The sequence below is a fragment of the Camelus bactrianus genome, chromosome 35 (assembly GCF_048773025.1).
Source record: "Camelus bactrianus isolate YW-2024 breed Bactrian camel chromosome 35, ASM4877302v1, whole genome shotgun sequence".
Classification (NCBI taxonomy): domain Eukaryota; kingdom Metazoa; phylum Chordata; class Mammalia; order Artiodactyla; family Camelidae; genus Camelus; species Camelus bactrianus.
In genome coordinates this window covers 1,391,358-1,406,294 of record NC_133573.1, presented here as the reverse complement: position 1 = coordinate 1,406,294, position 14,937 = coordinate 1,391,358, and the positions used below count along the sequence as shown (strand labels likewise).

The window sequence follows — 14,937 nt, the reverse complement described above, 5'->3', positions numbered from 1 at the left end:
ATTTTATGTAACCAAATGTTATAATCCAGTCACAACCATTTCTTACATTCCTACTAGGAGCAGGGGCCGATTTATGGGATGCTGAAGGAGAGTGCTTGCTCTGTTGGAGGCGAGGATGTGAAAGGCACCAGGCAAAGGCGACACTCGGGGCACTTGTCAGCTGAGTGCGGGGACAAACAGGGACCGGGGATTATCCACAGCAGGCAGGAGCTGGGAGCTAAACCACAGAGGCAGCGTGGGAGGAGCCCCCTAGGGGAGGCTCCGCGGGCCCCTCCTGGGCTGCTCATCACAAGGGCAAACCACATTCCCATCGTGCACACATTCATGCCAACAACAACCCTTTGAGGCAGGTGAGATCATCCCCATTTTACAGGTGAGGCAAGTGAGGCTCAGAAAGGTTAAGTGATTTGTTTTAAGTCACTCAGGAAGTGACACCAGGATAGGAACCCAGGTCTGCCTGACACTGAGCAGCTGAAGCTGCCACCACTTCCTGCTGGGACTGAGGGTCGGGGTGTTGGGGGGGGGCTTCCCAGGAAAAGGTGTAGAGGGCCTCGGGCGAGGGTGGGCAAAGAGGGGACAGAGGGTCACATCCAGAGGCATAAAGCTGGGGCCAGCCCATGGATGCCATAAACTCCAAGCCACCATCTGGAAACTCCATGCAGGAGCCCCAGGGCCAATGAGCCTCTTGTGACCAGGTCGCATGTTACCTTTGCAGGAAGGCAGGTGCGGCATCAGGGTGCCCAGGGAGGAGGCTGTTACCCTTCCCCAGGGGTGCACCACTGGAGCCCCAGGTGGGACGGTGATGGGGGGGGAAAGGTCAGGCTGGGCCCCGGCAGTGCCCCAAAGCACCGAGGCTGAAGCGATACGGTGCAGGAGAGTGGGCTGGGGGCGCTGCGTGCCTGGGAGAACCTGGAAGGGGTCCAGAGGAAGTGCCGGTCTGGGGCGGGGGTGGCAGGGCGCTAATCTAGGGGCAGGGAGAATGCAGAACCAAGGACCGGCCAGGCCCCAGACCCAGGGTGGGGGCAGGGAGCCAGCCACCCCCCCACCCAGTGGGAGAAAGTGTTGAGCTGACAGACAGACAGAAGCATGGGATATGACAGAGGGAGGGCTGAACAGCTGAGACTTTAAAAAGCAACAAGCAGGGGCACAAGAGCCCGGGGCTGGGAGTCCAGGGGCCTCACGGGTGGCGGCAGAGCCTTGGACAAGTCACTTGACCTCTCTGAGCCTCAGTTTCCGGGGGATCGATAACCGTCCCCGCAGGGTGCTGGGACAGACGAAGTGCTTGTCTGGTTCAGATCCAGTGAAGGAATTTTTCTAAGAAGCATTTGGAAAACTGCAGAGCTCGATCCACACATAAGGGATGCGTACTACGCAGAAGCAACAAGACATGCTCTCTCCACACACGTTCCCGGCCACTGCCCGCCCGCACCAGCCACATGGCCACCGGGCCCCTCCTCGCTGTTCCTCTGGTTTTCCAAGCGTTTTTCCCGCTCACCCAGGGCAGGTCTTCCTGCCCTTCTTCCTTCCTTCCGTCTCCACTGGGCTGAGACCCACACTGGGGGCGGCTGAGGCTCTCGGTCCAGGAGGCCCTGCATCCCGGCAGCTGGGACCTTCTCCCGCGAGTCTCTGCCTCTCTCCCACCACGCAAAGTTCCCTCTCCATCCTCAAGCCAGACCAAGAAGCAGACCTGGTCTCTAGGAAGAACTTTTGGTGCTGGGGAGAATGCCAGCCAATGATCAGGACGCCTAGGGGACGGGGAAAACATAGAAAACCAAAATCTCCTGTCACCCCCCCCCCCACTAACCCCCGCCTCCTCCCCACCAGGCACTCCCAAGAGCTCCAGGGACCAGCCTCCTCTCTGGTCTCCACTGGCAGGTCCAGAGGAGGACAGGCACGGATGGAGCTGGAGAGGCAGGCGGGAGGCTGGTAGGCAAGCCCGGGCCATAGCTCCACGGAAGCCTTGATCCACAAGAAATGAACAAAACACGGAAAATTAAACAAACCCAGACACTGTAATGTGTGCATAATTAGATTAACTCTCCAAAGGGTTGTGACCTTGAGGAACACATCCAGCCAGTGAGGAAAATAATAAACCTGATTAATGCCAAGGCATGAGCTGCAGCTTCAGCAAATACAACGAGCCTGACGATGCCCAGCAGAGTTCCTGGGGCTTCCTCCCCGGTGGGGCTGGAGCACAGCTGACCTCTCCAGGCCCTCACCCTATCACACGTGCACAGACGCTCAGCGAGCAAGCAGGACCAGATTTCCCTCTCAGGCACCCGCTGCCAACCCAGACAGCCTCTATCCCAGGGGATGCCATACCCACTGATGGCAGGTGCTCCTAGAAGCATCACTGTCACCCAGGTGACCCACAGGGAGCTTAGGTGAAGGTAGTTCTCTTTGTTCCTGGCAGGGCTCGCGGCCAGTCCTGGGACCTCCCAGCCTGGACTCGAGAGACGCCTGCTGCCTGGCACAGGGGCCCAGCCAAGCCCAAAGCTGCCTCCTCTCTCCAGACAACCCAGGCCCTTGGGAGACATGCCCAGGAGAGCCACTGGAGGGAGGCAGGGAAGTGGCACCTCATGGCATCACCAGACAACAGCACCAGGAGGAAGATAGCAGCACAAAGTAGAGATGCCAAGAGCTGAGCAGCCAAAGGTCCGGCGAGGGAGAAGCTCGGCCGCATTGCCCGGCCACTGCCAGGCTGGCGGGCCAGCCTGCCCAAGGCCTCCCCCAACCGCCAGCTCCCCCACCCCAAAGGCCCTGCCGACACTCCCTGGGCTCCAACTCCTCCCCTCTCACTTTCTCCAGCTCAAGGGAGCCAGGGAAAGAGACACAGGTGCTGTCGGTGCCTTGAAACCCCCGTCCCAGCTGTCGCAAGCTGCCTGGCCAGGTCTGAGCAGCTCACCAGAGCCCTCACTGGAGAGAAGCTCAGTCAGCTCCCCTCCCCCTTCGCCTGCCCAGCCCCCTCCCCCATCACACGCCCAAATGCAGGTCTCTAGAGTTTCTCCCTCACTTCCCACTCGGGTGAACGAGGGTGGGATGGGTGGGAGCCCCATTAGTCCAGGGAAAGAGGGTCATTTCTGATAGGACGCTGCTCCGCCCAAACCAGACGGCGTGTAGAGTTGGGGGGGTGGCCGGAGTCCAGAGCAGGGGCCGGGGCAGTCGAGGCAGATGGCAATGAGGCAAGGGGAAGGGGGCTTCGTGGGCTCCAGGGCTGAGCTGGCACGGGGCACTGCAGCCGGGGACTGGGGCGACTGGACAAGCGGAGGGGGACGGAGTGCGGGGGAGAAGCGCCGGGGCGGGGAAGGGGCCGTCATCCCTGCAGGGGGCAGAGGCAGAGCTGGGAGTTGTACAGGGGCGGGGGGAGGACCAGAGCGGGAGGACGGCAAGCCCGAGGAAGGCATGCGGAGAGAGGGAGACCTGGATGGAGACTGAAGGAACTATGGGCGCAGAGCGATGCGGGTTCGGAGCCCGATCCGGAGACGCAGGGGCCGGAGTGCAGGGGACAGGCTGGCTGACGGCGGGAGAGGGGAGGAAGGGCGCAGGGGAGGGTGGGGGCGGGGGCCGGGAGGGCAGGAGAGGCAGAGACGTCAGAAGGAGGGGGTACGGGCGCAGGAGGGGGCGCGCGCGGGGGGCGCGGGGGCAGCGCAGGTGCGGGCCGGGGGCGCCGCGGCGGGCCCTGCCCTTACCTGGGCGGCTCCGCACTCCGAGGGCTGCGCTGGGGCCGGGCGCTGCTCCGCCGGCCGCCGGACTGTTTTCCTTTTTCCCTTCTTCCGCAGCAGCCGCGGCGGCTCCAGCGAGATCCGCCGGCAGCTGAAGGCGGCGTCTGTGTCCGGCGGCGACCGAGCGGGGAGCGGGCGGCGCGGGAGGAGCGCGGCCGAGGCGCGGGGCGCCGCCCGGCGGGCAGCGCGGGAACTGCGGCGGCCCGCGCACACCTGCCCCGGGTGGGGTGGGGGGGGGCGCCCCTTCGGGGCCCGCGCGTCCAGCGGCCCGCACGCCCTCGCCGCCCGCCCGCCGCCTCGCCCGGGGCGCCCCGGGGCGGAGGCGTGGGAGGGGCGCGGCGGCGGCGGCGGCGGCGGGGCCGAGCGGCCGGGGGCAAACTTGCCGCCGCCCCGGGGGCGCCGAGGCCGAGCAGCAGGCGCGGGGCTGGGGACGCGGCGCCGGGCAGGGGCACGAGGGGCGCGCGCGGCCGAGTGGCCGCGGGACGAAGTGCCGGCACTGCGGTGGATCGACCTCCGGGGGACCGCGGCGCAGCCCGCACCCTGCACCGCCCTGCGCAAAGGGGCGCCCACCCCGGCCCCGAGGAGTTCGAGCCCGGCCCGCTTCGGAGGGCAAAGGGCGCCTCCTGGTGGGGCTTTGGGGAACAGCGCGAGGGACCAGCGTGCCGCTTACTGGGGACTGTGGCCTCAGTGGCGGCGAGGATGGAGAGCGCGAGGTTTAAGGGAGAGAAAAGAACAAACTGTTCCAGGAGGCGGAAGAGAGACAGCTTGCATTTAGTAGTTCCAGGGCGCTATTTTATGAATACAAACATCTTGGGAGGAGCTGTCATCCCCATGTCACGGATGAGGACCCCGAGGCTAGGAGGGTGAAGGGACCAGCCTAGGATCCCAAGGCTCCAGGTGAACGAGGTGGCTAGTGGAGGACGAAGAGGGCAACCAAGCTTTCTAACATGTGGTCATGGCTCATTTTACTGCGTCACAGCTGCCCTCAGGAGGATCTGGGGAATCGGGGATCCTGAGGAAGGCGGTCCAAGGACACATGACCTCCTCAGACTTGAGTTCCTCCTTTACCACCCACATGGTCTCTGTCTTGGGCAAACAACGAACTGATGACAGAGCCCTCCCATCTTCCACGCCTAGGACCCCACACTCAACTATCAGCCCACCCACAACCTCGTCATATTCTCAGCGAAGGGTTGGTTACCAGACGTCCTGGGTTGGGTCTTGGGCATGAAAGCATGATACTGGGACTAGAGAATATTCTATGACACTGCATTCCCCAGGGAGGGCTAACCACCGGGCTCTCCCACTCCTCTGCCACCCAGGCTGCAGGGAGGAATGTGGGTCCCAAGAGTCCTGGCTTCCCATCCCCCACCTCCACGTGCTGGGCTTGGCGAATGCTCCTTAGGGAAAACAGCCTGTGCACCTCTTGTGTGCCAGGAGTGCACCTACTGTGTGCCAGCACTACGGCACTTACATGAATGTGGTTTCCAATAACCTCACACCACCTTTGCAAGGCAGATGTGAAGGTGACACTATCCCCATTTCACAGATGAGGAAGCTTGCTACAGTTTAAGATCCCCCATAAGCCAGCTACACCCTGGGGTGAACAGGCTGCACAGAACTATTTCTAATTCCAGCTGTATTCTCTCATGTGAGACCTCGTTTGCAAAGAGGACAAAAGGCAGCATGGGCCAAGCAGAAAGCACCCTGGAGAGTGAGGGGCATCCCTGGGACCCTGGGCAAGTGACTTCATATCCCTCCGTTTCATTGTCCACGTGTATAAAGGTGAGGGAAGCTGACTGAATAATCTCTACGTTTATTTCAAAGTCTGAAATTCTGAGCATGGATCCTGCGCCCTTTTACTGGAAGGATGCAAATTCAGTGGGACCACAGAGGTTTACGTGTTTGGGAAGAAACCTACGGTCTGTGTGAAGTGCATCATCTTATTCCTTTGCCTGGTGAGCTCCTCCTGTACACCAGGGCGGTGGGAAGTTGCTCTCGGCAAGATCCGAGGGACGGCTGATGGGTCTGGAGGTAGCCGCACTGTGGTCTAATAAGGACCCCAGCTTCTCCTCTTCCTGCAAGATGATTCTGACTTTCCCTTCCCTAAGGCCTGTGCCCCTAGAAGCCAGGGGCCCTCTAGCAGTCAGAAGGTGGGCAGCAAGGCCAGCCCCACCCAAGTTGTCCCCCACCACCTTCCTGTCTCTTCCTTCTGCTACTGAGTGCAGAGTTCTGGGTACTCCCTGCTTGTGGTCCACTTTCTGTACTTCTGAAACTCAGTGCCATGTGTCAATCAAAATTTAATTCCAGGCAAACTAACTTCCCAAGCTTGACTGCGGGTAGGGCTGGGGCAGGGGAGGTCAGTCCAGACAATTTTGGATTCTTCAGCAAGGCTCTGTCAGAGGGGAATGAGGCCAGCCTGGCTGAGCTCTATTTGAGGCTGACACCTTGAATGAAATAGCAGAAGGGTTGGAAATGGGACTCCCTCCCCTAGAACCTCTTGTCTGAAGCATCCCTGACAGCCAGCTGCGGGGCGGTGCTAGGCAGGTTACCACGTGCTTGGGTGTCATGGTTAAATCCAGTGGATTCGAGCTTTGATGGCTGGGTCCACAGGAAGGAGCTTGTTCTCCAGATTAGTCAGCTTCTTCTTTCTTTGTATTTGCTTGAGGTATATCCACGGAGAATCCTTGATCTTAAATTTACCAGCCTGCCTTTTCCAAAAGCCCCTCTGAAGGTTCATCACAAGTTCATAATGGACCCATTGCATAAGTGGGGCTGACTCGGGCACACAGTGACTGTGCAACTTGTCCTCACTTGCTTAGTGGCACATGCCATCCTCATGTCACCATCTCTTAGAAACTGTCCCAACAGTCTTCTAACTGACCTCCCTCCAACACATCCACAAATGGCTGCCATTTAAGCTACTTTACACCCTGGCTTAAAACCCTTGCACAGCCTTGTATGGCCTCTAAGGTGAAAGTGAGCCCCCCGCTCCTTAGCACCGTACATAAGCTCTCACTCACTTCTCCTGTCTCACCCACCTCCTGCTGCTGCCCACCTCACGGTCCAGCAATATTTAGTGTTTCTTCCCTGGTCCTCCAGTCTCATGCCTCCGTGCCTTTACCACATTGAATTCTGCCTAGAATCCATCTCCCACTCTCACCTCCACCCCCGATACGCACGGATATACAGCTTCCTATTTACCTTTCCAAAGTCTTCCCACTGGAAGTTCCCCTAACCTGCTGTCTGGTCCCTTCGCAACAGAATCACTCACTCCCTTCGTTAGACCCACTTGCCCTCAGCAGAGCTTATGCTTCACCAAGTGACCATGAACTTGTTCTCCTGGGTTTATTTTTAGCTTCTTCCTTCTTCAGATTTGCCCCAGGTATATCCACGAAGACTACTTGATTTTAGGTTTCCGTACCGCTCTTTTCCAAAGGCCCCTGTGAAGGCTGTCACAGGGTCGTGGGGGTAGTGTGCTGTGGGAACAGCAGAGTGCCTAGCGCAGTAGACACAAGTAAAGGCGTTCAGTGAACGAAAGGACATGGAGCAGGAATTAGTGGGACTGCAATTCCGGCAAGTCAAACTGGCGTCTGCGGACAGTCCAAATGAGTCAGACACAGTGACCTAACTGGCAATATGAAGCGTTCGTCCTCGCTAAGTTGAAGCCTTCGCAAACCTAAGCTGAAGTTGGGGTTCACATTTGAGAGAATGAGTCTGAAGGAAGCAAGAGCCTGATTGAATATCCTTCTTGCCACACAGTATTCAAATGCAGGAATCCCGCCACAGGACTACACTCAAACTCCAGATTAAATGAAAATATACCTCTGTGTTCTTCTTGCCACCTGGGATGGGGGGCTTGGGGATAAATGTTTCATTCCTAAAGAATGATGTCTAACAGAACCAGTTCAGAAGCGGAATTGAGATTAGAAAGAGAACTGTTTGTGGATTATACTTTGATTTTCGCTTGTGCCTCGAAGGATGCGATGGTTTTGCCTAATGACATTAGCAATGGTTTTGCCTAGTGACTTGCCTTATGGCCAAGTGTTGGCAAAGAGCAAATATACATGCATGTGGGTTCAGAGGTGCACAGCCTTCAGGCCTCCCAGCGGCACCTTGCTCAGCCTAGCTTGCTGCAGAGACTACGTCTAATGGTAAAAAGCCCCATCCCCACTCGACAACTGCATTATAACGCAGCTCCCTTCCCTCGGTGCCACTCATCTCCGTTTTATTAGTCTGGGCATACAGAATACCACTCCCACAGAAATTACAACAGAAACTCGGGTCATCCTTAGAAAGACCACAGCCTGCCTCTCTTCCTGCAGCCCTGCCTCCATCCCTCCCGGGGGAGCCGAGTTCACACCCACCCTGTGTCTCAGCTTCCACTTACTATCCAGCAGAGGAGATAAGCCGCACCAGCAACCAGTGCTCCTTCGAGAAATCGTTGGTGCCTATTATGTGCAGGCGCTGGAGACAAAATAGAAAACAAGACAATCCAGGGCTTGGCCTCTTGGAGTTCACAGCCAAGTAAAAGCTCCGGTAGAACATTCTCCTCTAACAGTTGGGGTCCATTCTGACATCAGGTATTTTCTGCATATTTCACACACAACGAGCTCAGTTACATGGTCATCATCTAGGCTGGCAGACTGGGGGTGGGGGGCAGATCGCAGGGGTGTGTGATTTATGGCAATTCCAGAGTCGGGACTGAGGGCCTTCACACCCTGGCTTGGGTAGGCACCCGGAGCTCAGCCTGGATCCCCTCCAGACCTGCGCTGTGGCTGAAGGCCTGGGCGGACCGGCGTTCACCAGCGCAAGGAAAGGCTCGTAAGCAGTACCGAGATAGTAGGGGTGCTGTGCTCACGTCTAAGAGCGGCATTTGGGTTGATACGGGTTTTCCATGTCCACCTTTCTTCATAGCATCTCACAGTAGCCTAGGCAGCTTCCATGAAACCGCAGGTTGGATATAAACCACTGTGCAAGGAAGCAGCAAGCCGGGCTAAAACTGGGGGCTTCTGGCCCCAGGAGGGAAGCCAGCTGCATGAAGGACGCTAGTCAAAGGTCACTGAAGTCAAGGCAGGTGAGACCCTAAGCCAGGACTAAAGAAGCTGCCTCTGAGCTCACCCGCTCACTGTTTTCCTTCTTAGCCTCCAGTAACGAGAGTAGCTGAGGAAGCGTCACGACGGGGCAGGAGGAAGCGGTGGGAGGGTGAGGAGTCGGGCCAGCGTCTCCTACCTGGGAGCAAAGCGTGATCACTTTAGCAACGGAAAATGCAGAGAAAAGGGGCTGCCTTCTCCACGCAGCCACCTCAGGGCATAAAAATAAGATGACGCTTTTCGTGTTACCTCAGGTGTTCGGGATTTGCAGTTTATCCAGAAAACAGTTTTGCCTGAATAGTGGCATTAAGTCTGCCTATGAATTATTACAAAATGACTTTGGGATATTATAAAAGTGCTTCAAGGTAAAAAAAAAAAAAGTGTAGTGTATGTGTATGTATGTATGTCTCTCTCTACATGTATGTATACATGAATACCTATATTGCATATATATCCCAAAGACATATATTTCAACATAATGGTGACCAGTCCTTTTTTCCAGCTCAACAGAACAATAATTCATCCAGCAGCTTCCATCTGCCAGGTAGGATATTAAGCACTATAGGGAACAGAAAGAAAAATTGAACAGGGTTTCTACTTCCAAAAAGTTTATATTTTGGTGCATTTATTTTCCCATCTAAAGGAAAACCTTCAAATTTTTCTCTCACAGCAATTTTTAGAAGCGTGTGCCCTCTCAAGGAATTCTGAACAGCCACAGGAACAAGACAGCAGGATTTCTATTCGCCAAGGACAGGTTTCTGACCACTCCTCGCTGAGTGAGCCCTGGGTCACACTCAGGAAGTGGACTGCATGGTAGGCTCTGCCCACGTCTGAGACCCGAGTAGCTGCAACTGCAACAAACATTTTGTATTGGGTGTTGCATAGTATAACATTTATTTCCATTCTCGTTCTTCCAGATTCCAGGCAGAAGTCTTAATTTAGAAGAATCTAGTTTATCTTCCTTTGGGAAGATGTTGTAGCTGTCTTCAAATTCTTAAAAGCCTTCCTGTGTTGCTCCATAACCAGGACCCATGGATAGAAGTTAAAGGCTGATTTTAGCTCAAATAAGAAAGAATTTATGTGTTGCCTCGGGCGATAATGAGCTCCCCAGCATTGGAAGTATACAAGCAGATGGATGCCCATCTGCCAGGATTGCCATGGAAGGTATTCCAGTGTTGGATTAGGGGGTTGAACAAACTACCTTCCATCTCTAAATTCTTGGATTCTCAGTCTGTCTCCGTGGCCCAAGGCTAAAAGAAAATTTCAATCTTTGAAGAAGTGCAACATTTATTGTTGAAAGCAAAAAAAGGAAATCTATTTACATGAAAAGAAGATGGTTCCAAAATAAGGCCAGTCTGAATAGATGAACATCGTGCTTGTTTTTTCAAATGACTTCTAGTAACACACACGCGCGCGCCCACGCGCATACACACTCAGGAATGGAAACAGTGAATGGAAATGAAAGAGTATCTCAAATGTATCTACTGCTTTCATGCCTCCCAGTCAGACTGTGGCTCCCACTAGAGGAAGGCTGGTTTTCTTGCATTTTCAACTTTAAGCAGTTGGGTGAAGCCCAGCATCAACACACAATAATACCTTGTTCTCCAGAATACAAATGGACTCCAGAGTTACCCTCCCCCCAATATGATGGAGAGCCTTTGCTAATTAATTAAGCCCACTGTAGAGGTGATGTGGTGGACTTTAAAATTAGACGGGGAAAGAGGAATAGAGAAACTACATATTTATAGCTCAAAGTTTTCCAAAATGTATATGTGGCAGATGATAAACATTGCAAAGAATAAAATTGTGCCTAAATTTTCAAGATCAGAGAAAATACAAATTAGAACAGAAAACCAAGACCAGGAGAGAAACTGTAACATAGGTGTCCAGACCAATAAGTACTAGACAAGGGCTAACACGCACCGAGCACAAAATTATCTCTGAGCTTCCTAGCAACCCAAAAGAAAATGGAAAAAAGTTTGCTTACAAAATACTCCTTCATCCTCCATGAGGGAAAAAAATATCAAATGCTCATAGCAAACATATATTTTTCAAGGCACATCACTTCAGTGGTCCAAGCTTTAGCCTCCTCATCTTCATAACTAACAACAACAACAAATACAAATATATATTATCTAACTTTCAGGGCAGACTTTGAAGACTAAGTAGAATGATAGATTTGAAAAAGTTCTTTAGAAACATGATGTGCTATGTAAGTGTTACTTATTATTTTATACACCTTAATTTATCCAACAGAGAAGACTTCTCACACTGCTGGATCTTCACTTATTTCTGAACTAAATTATATTTACCATAGGGACCGCTAGCCGGCCGGGACACTAGTGTCATAATTTACAGTTATGTCGTTACTCCTCCAAATAGTAGGCACTACCATTATCCTCCCTCAGATGAAGAAATTAGGGCACAAAGAGCCTTCCTGGTGTTACCCAGCTCAGACTGAGACCCAGAAAGTCGGCCCTGCATCCAGGCTCGTTTACCATCCCTGCCCGCACGTGCAACTAAATACAGACTCCTGCTTAATGAGCTTATGTGACTATAAAAAAATACCAGCCTGAAAAGAAAAAGAAAAAATATCAACCTATAAAGTGAATGTGAACCAAGCAATAAAGCCAGAAGCTTTTAAATTCTAAGTCTAGTCTCCTGTGACCGATGGCCCTGCCTCCCTCGTCACCAGCTGCAGCGGGACTTATGTCGGGCAGCTGCCAGGCGCTGGGCGAGGACAACTCCCCGGCGCTTTTCTCCCTGAGGGTTCTGTAAACCGTTTGGTTCCTCAGCCTCCTGTGATGTTACGTGGCCCTCGCTCGGCATAAAGGCGTCATTCACATACTGAGTCTGCTTTGGTCCTTTCTCACGAGCTCCCTGGTTGAAACAGAAGTGCTCAGTGTTCACTCAGTTCTAAATACAAACACAAGACTAAACATGCAGAAGAACCATTTAGATGATCCAGAATACACTTATATTGCTATTTAAATAAAAATACAACTTTTTTCTCACAGAGAGCTCACTGACCCAGAATCTCTAGTTTGAGAAATCTCACCACAGAATGTTCTTTTTAAAAAGCAGGAGGAGATGGCTTCTCTGCACATTGATGGGCAACCCTGTCCCGGTCTACTGCCAGACAGGAAGCCCTGGAGGGGCGAAAAGTCTGCAAGTACCGTCCACGCCCCGTCAAGGGTCCACTCCTTCCTACACGTGCCCACAGCTCTTTGGGGTGTCTCAAGGCGGGCGTCCAGCTGGTGTGAGTCCTACTGGGGTACAGACCACTAGGGAGAGATGAGCAGCAGGAAGAGGTTCTGCTACAATAAATCTCTCCTGATGGTAGCTGTCGCCACAGGCTGGCCCCAGGGACTCAGAGTGACCGAGGGCTCTCTGGGGCTCTTTTGGCCACAGCAAATTCCCAGCATCCTGTCCCACTCAGGCTCCCAAGCCTGCAAGGTCGCAGCTCTCTGGTACTGAGGAGCACCACTGAGTACTCCTAAGGAAGCAGAAGGCCCATGACCTCTCTGTAATTATTTCAGCCCCGTCCCAGGTAGTTCAGCCTCAGTCCCTCAACTTCCCAGGGTGAAAGCTGGTCCAGAAGCCCTGCTTCAGGACTGGTTCAAAATAGAAAAGAATTTAGTTGCTTCCCATTGTAACTACCCCTCAAATTACGGTTTACAAGCTGAGGTTCCATGTATTGGTTACCAAATACGTATAATGGACCTAGCGAACGGATTTGAAAATACTAACAGCTTAAGATACCTGTTAGTGGACGTTACCTTTCAAGACTTCTGTGATGACAATATATTGCAGCAGTTACTGCAGAGACGCCCAGCAGTCCATCATGCCAGCTTCTGGCTTAAAATTACCGTAAGACAAAAACCCAGGAGCACAGATCTTCACCAACAGTTCTGAGAATGAAGTCTGGACCCTAAAAGAGAGGGACTCTAACTCACTCTCCTGATGACCAAAACCTGATCTTGGCCACATCAGCCTTTTACACCGACTCCTGGACAAGCAATCTCTGTAAAGAATGCGCGGTGAGGATGCACAGACTCACCTGGCATTTCCTTTTGCTCATGAAAGTCAGTAATAGGTGAATGATGTGGAGGTCAAAAATTAAGGCTGGTAATATCGAACTTGTCATATATGTGGTGATAAGTGTCAGCAAACGGTTGCCACCAGGCCATAGGGTTTTTTTTTTTTAACTTTATATGAAATGATCATATTTCCTAATTTGCCCTGTATGATCCAGCCTTTGTCCCAGTACAATTATTAACCATCCCATGGTATTTCATGCTCCACCTCCCTCTTCTGACCCTCTTCTCCCTCATCCCTTAGGAATCCTGTATCTTCATTTTTGCCCATTGGCTTTCGTTCCCGGTTATCCAAGTGTTTATGCCCCAAAGTTACCTCTCTAGGCAATATTCATTCCCACGTAACTCCATTAATTCAGCTCACATGGTCTTGGGGGGGAAGGGTACATAGCTCAGCGGTAGAGCACATGCTTAGCACACACAAGGTCCTGGGTTCAATCCTAGTGCTTCCATTAAATAAAGAAATAAATCTATTACCTTCCCCCTCCAAAAAATAAAAGAAATAAAATGCTATAAGCATTGGATCTGTAAGTCTACAGATTTGGGTAGTGCGGCCATTTTGATAATGTTGATTCTTCCAATCCAAGAGCACAAGATATCTTTCCATTTCTTTGTATCATCTTCAATTTCCTTCATCAGTGTTTTACAGTTTTCCAAGTATAGGTAGCCTTCTTGGTTAAGTTTATTTCTAGGTATTTTGTTGTTTTTGATGCAATGGAAATGTTTGTGCCAGTTACAAATTTCTGGGTTTTGAAGTGGAAAAAAAAAGTGAATGGAGGGCCGCAAATGGCAGAATATCCTTCTTTCTTACAGGTGAGTTGTGTTCCATTACGTGTATGTGCTGCATCGTCTTCATCCGTTCATCTATTGATGTGCACTTAGGGTGCTTCCATATCTTGGCAGTTATAAATGATGTTGCTGTTAATAGTGGGGTGTATGTGTCTTTTTGAATTCTTATCTTGTGGTTGGCTTTATTGCCTTGATAACTATGTAAGTTTAAAAAGCTAAAGCTTTAAACGTTCTTAGAAACAATGAACAGTACATATACGTAAATTTTTAAAAATGCGCAGTATATTGTGTGTATGTATTTACATGCAATATACTGTGTATGTGCAGTCAAATTGTAACAATTCTACCTAATAAAAATGAAAAAGAAATGCTATAAGTTATTCTAGAACAAATGAAAAAAAGAAGGTAGACCATCAAAAAAAAAAAGTGGATCCAGCTCAGCTGGTCTTAGTAAGTGATTAAGAAGCAAGAAAGCAATCTGATTATTTGATTAAGTAATTTATACTTGTGATTTTTACAAATGACTTAGAACTACAAGGAAACAAAGCAGGACCCTGTGGGGTCCTCCCCAGTACATATCCTTCCCAAGGCCCCCGTCTCTTGTCTGTAGGAGATAGGCTTCATTCAGCCTCCTTGAGCTCCCTTGATTTCATAGGACAGTTTTAATCAGTTGCTCTTCAGGGAAGGGAGAAACAAGGGCGGCAAGGGCCCAGTTCCTCCGCAGGAATATACATAACAGTACCTCTGAGTTCTTCTGCTGGAACTGAGGTCCCCACCCTGAAGGACGGCAACTTCAGGCTGATCACAAGATTCCTGGGACGCTGCCCTGGTATCTCACCAACAGCCAATCAGAAGAAAATCACACACCCTGCAGACCTCATGCCAAATTGTGCCTATAAAAATTTCTCCCTGAAAACCATCGAGGAGTTCAGGTTTTTCCGAGCACGAGCCACCCGTCCTCCTTGCTCGGCCCTGCAGTCAAAATTTCTCTGCTCCAAACCTGATGTTTCAGCTTGTTTAGCCTCACTGTGCATCGGGCATAGGAACTTCAGTTCAGTGACAGTTTAAGGGACAGTCTTCCAACGCCTCTTGCAAAATCTTGGCCCTTTATCAAAGGAGGGTGCAAACGTGTTAATTATGTAATCTTTTCTGTGTGAGTTACTTTTGTGGCTGCTACTCCACACACTTGTTCAGTTATATAATAGGGGTCTCTGACTTGGCACCCCTTATTCTGAA

General features: G+C 52.0%; 1 protein-coding gene across 1 annotated transcript in view; it reads right to left on the bottom strand.

Moving 5' to 3' along the window:
• Nucleotides 1-4,799, bottom strand: part of LOC141575976 (uncharacterized) — a 50,245-nt gene extending 45,446 nt beyond the window's left edge. The window contains exons 1-2 of the mRNA XM_074357987.1: nt 4,700-4,799; nt 3,690-4,354 (exon numbers count right to left, since the gene is read on the bottom strand). Coding sequence (XP_074214088.1) covers nt 3,690-4,354; nt 4,700-4,799 — 765 coding nt within the window. The remainder of the gene's footprint in view (nt 1-3,689; nt 4,355-4,699) is intronic.
• Between the last annotated feature and the right edge of the window lie 10,138 nt (nt 4,800-14,937).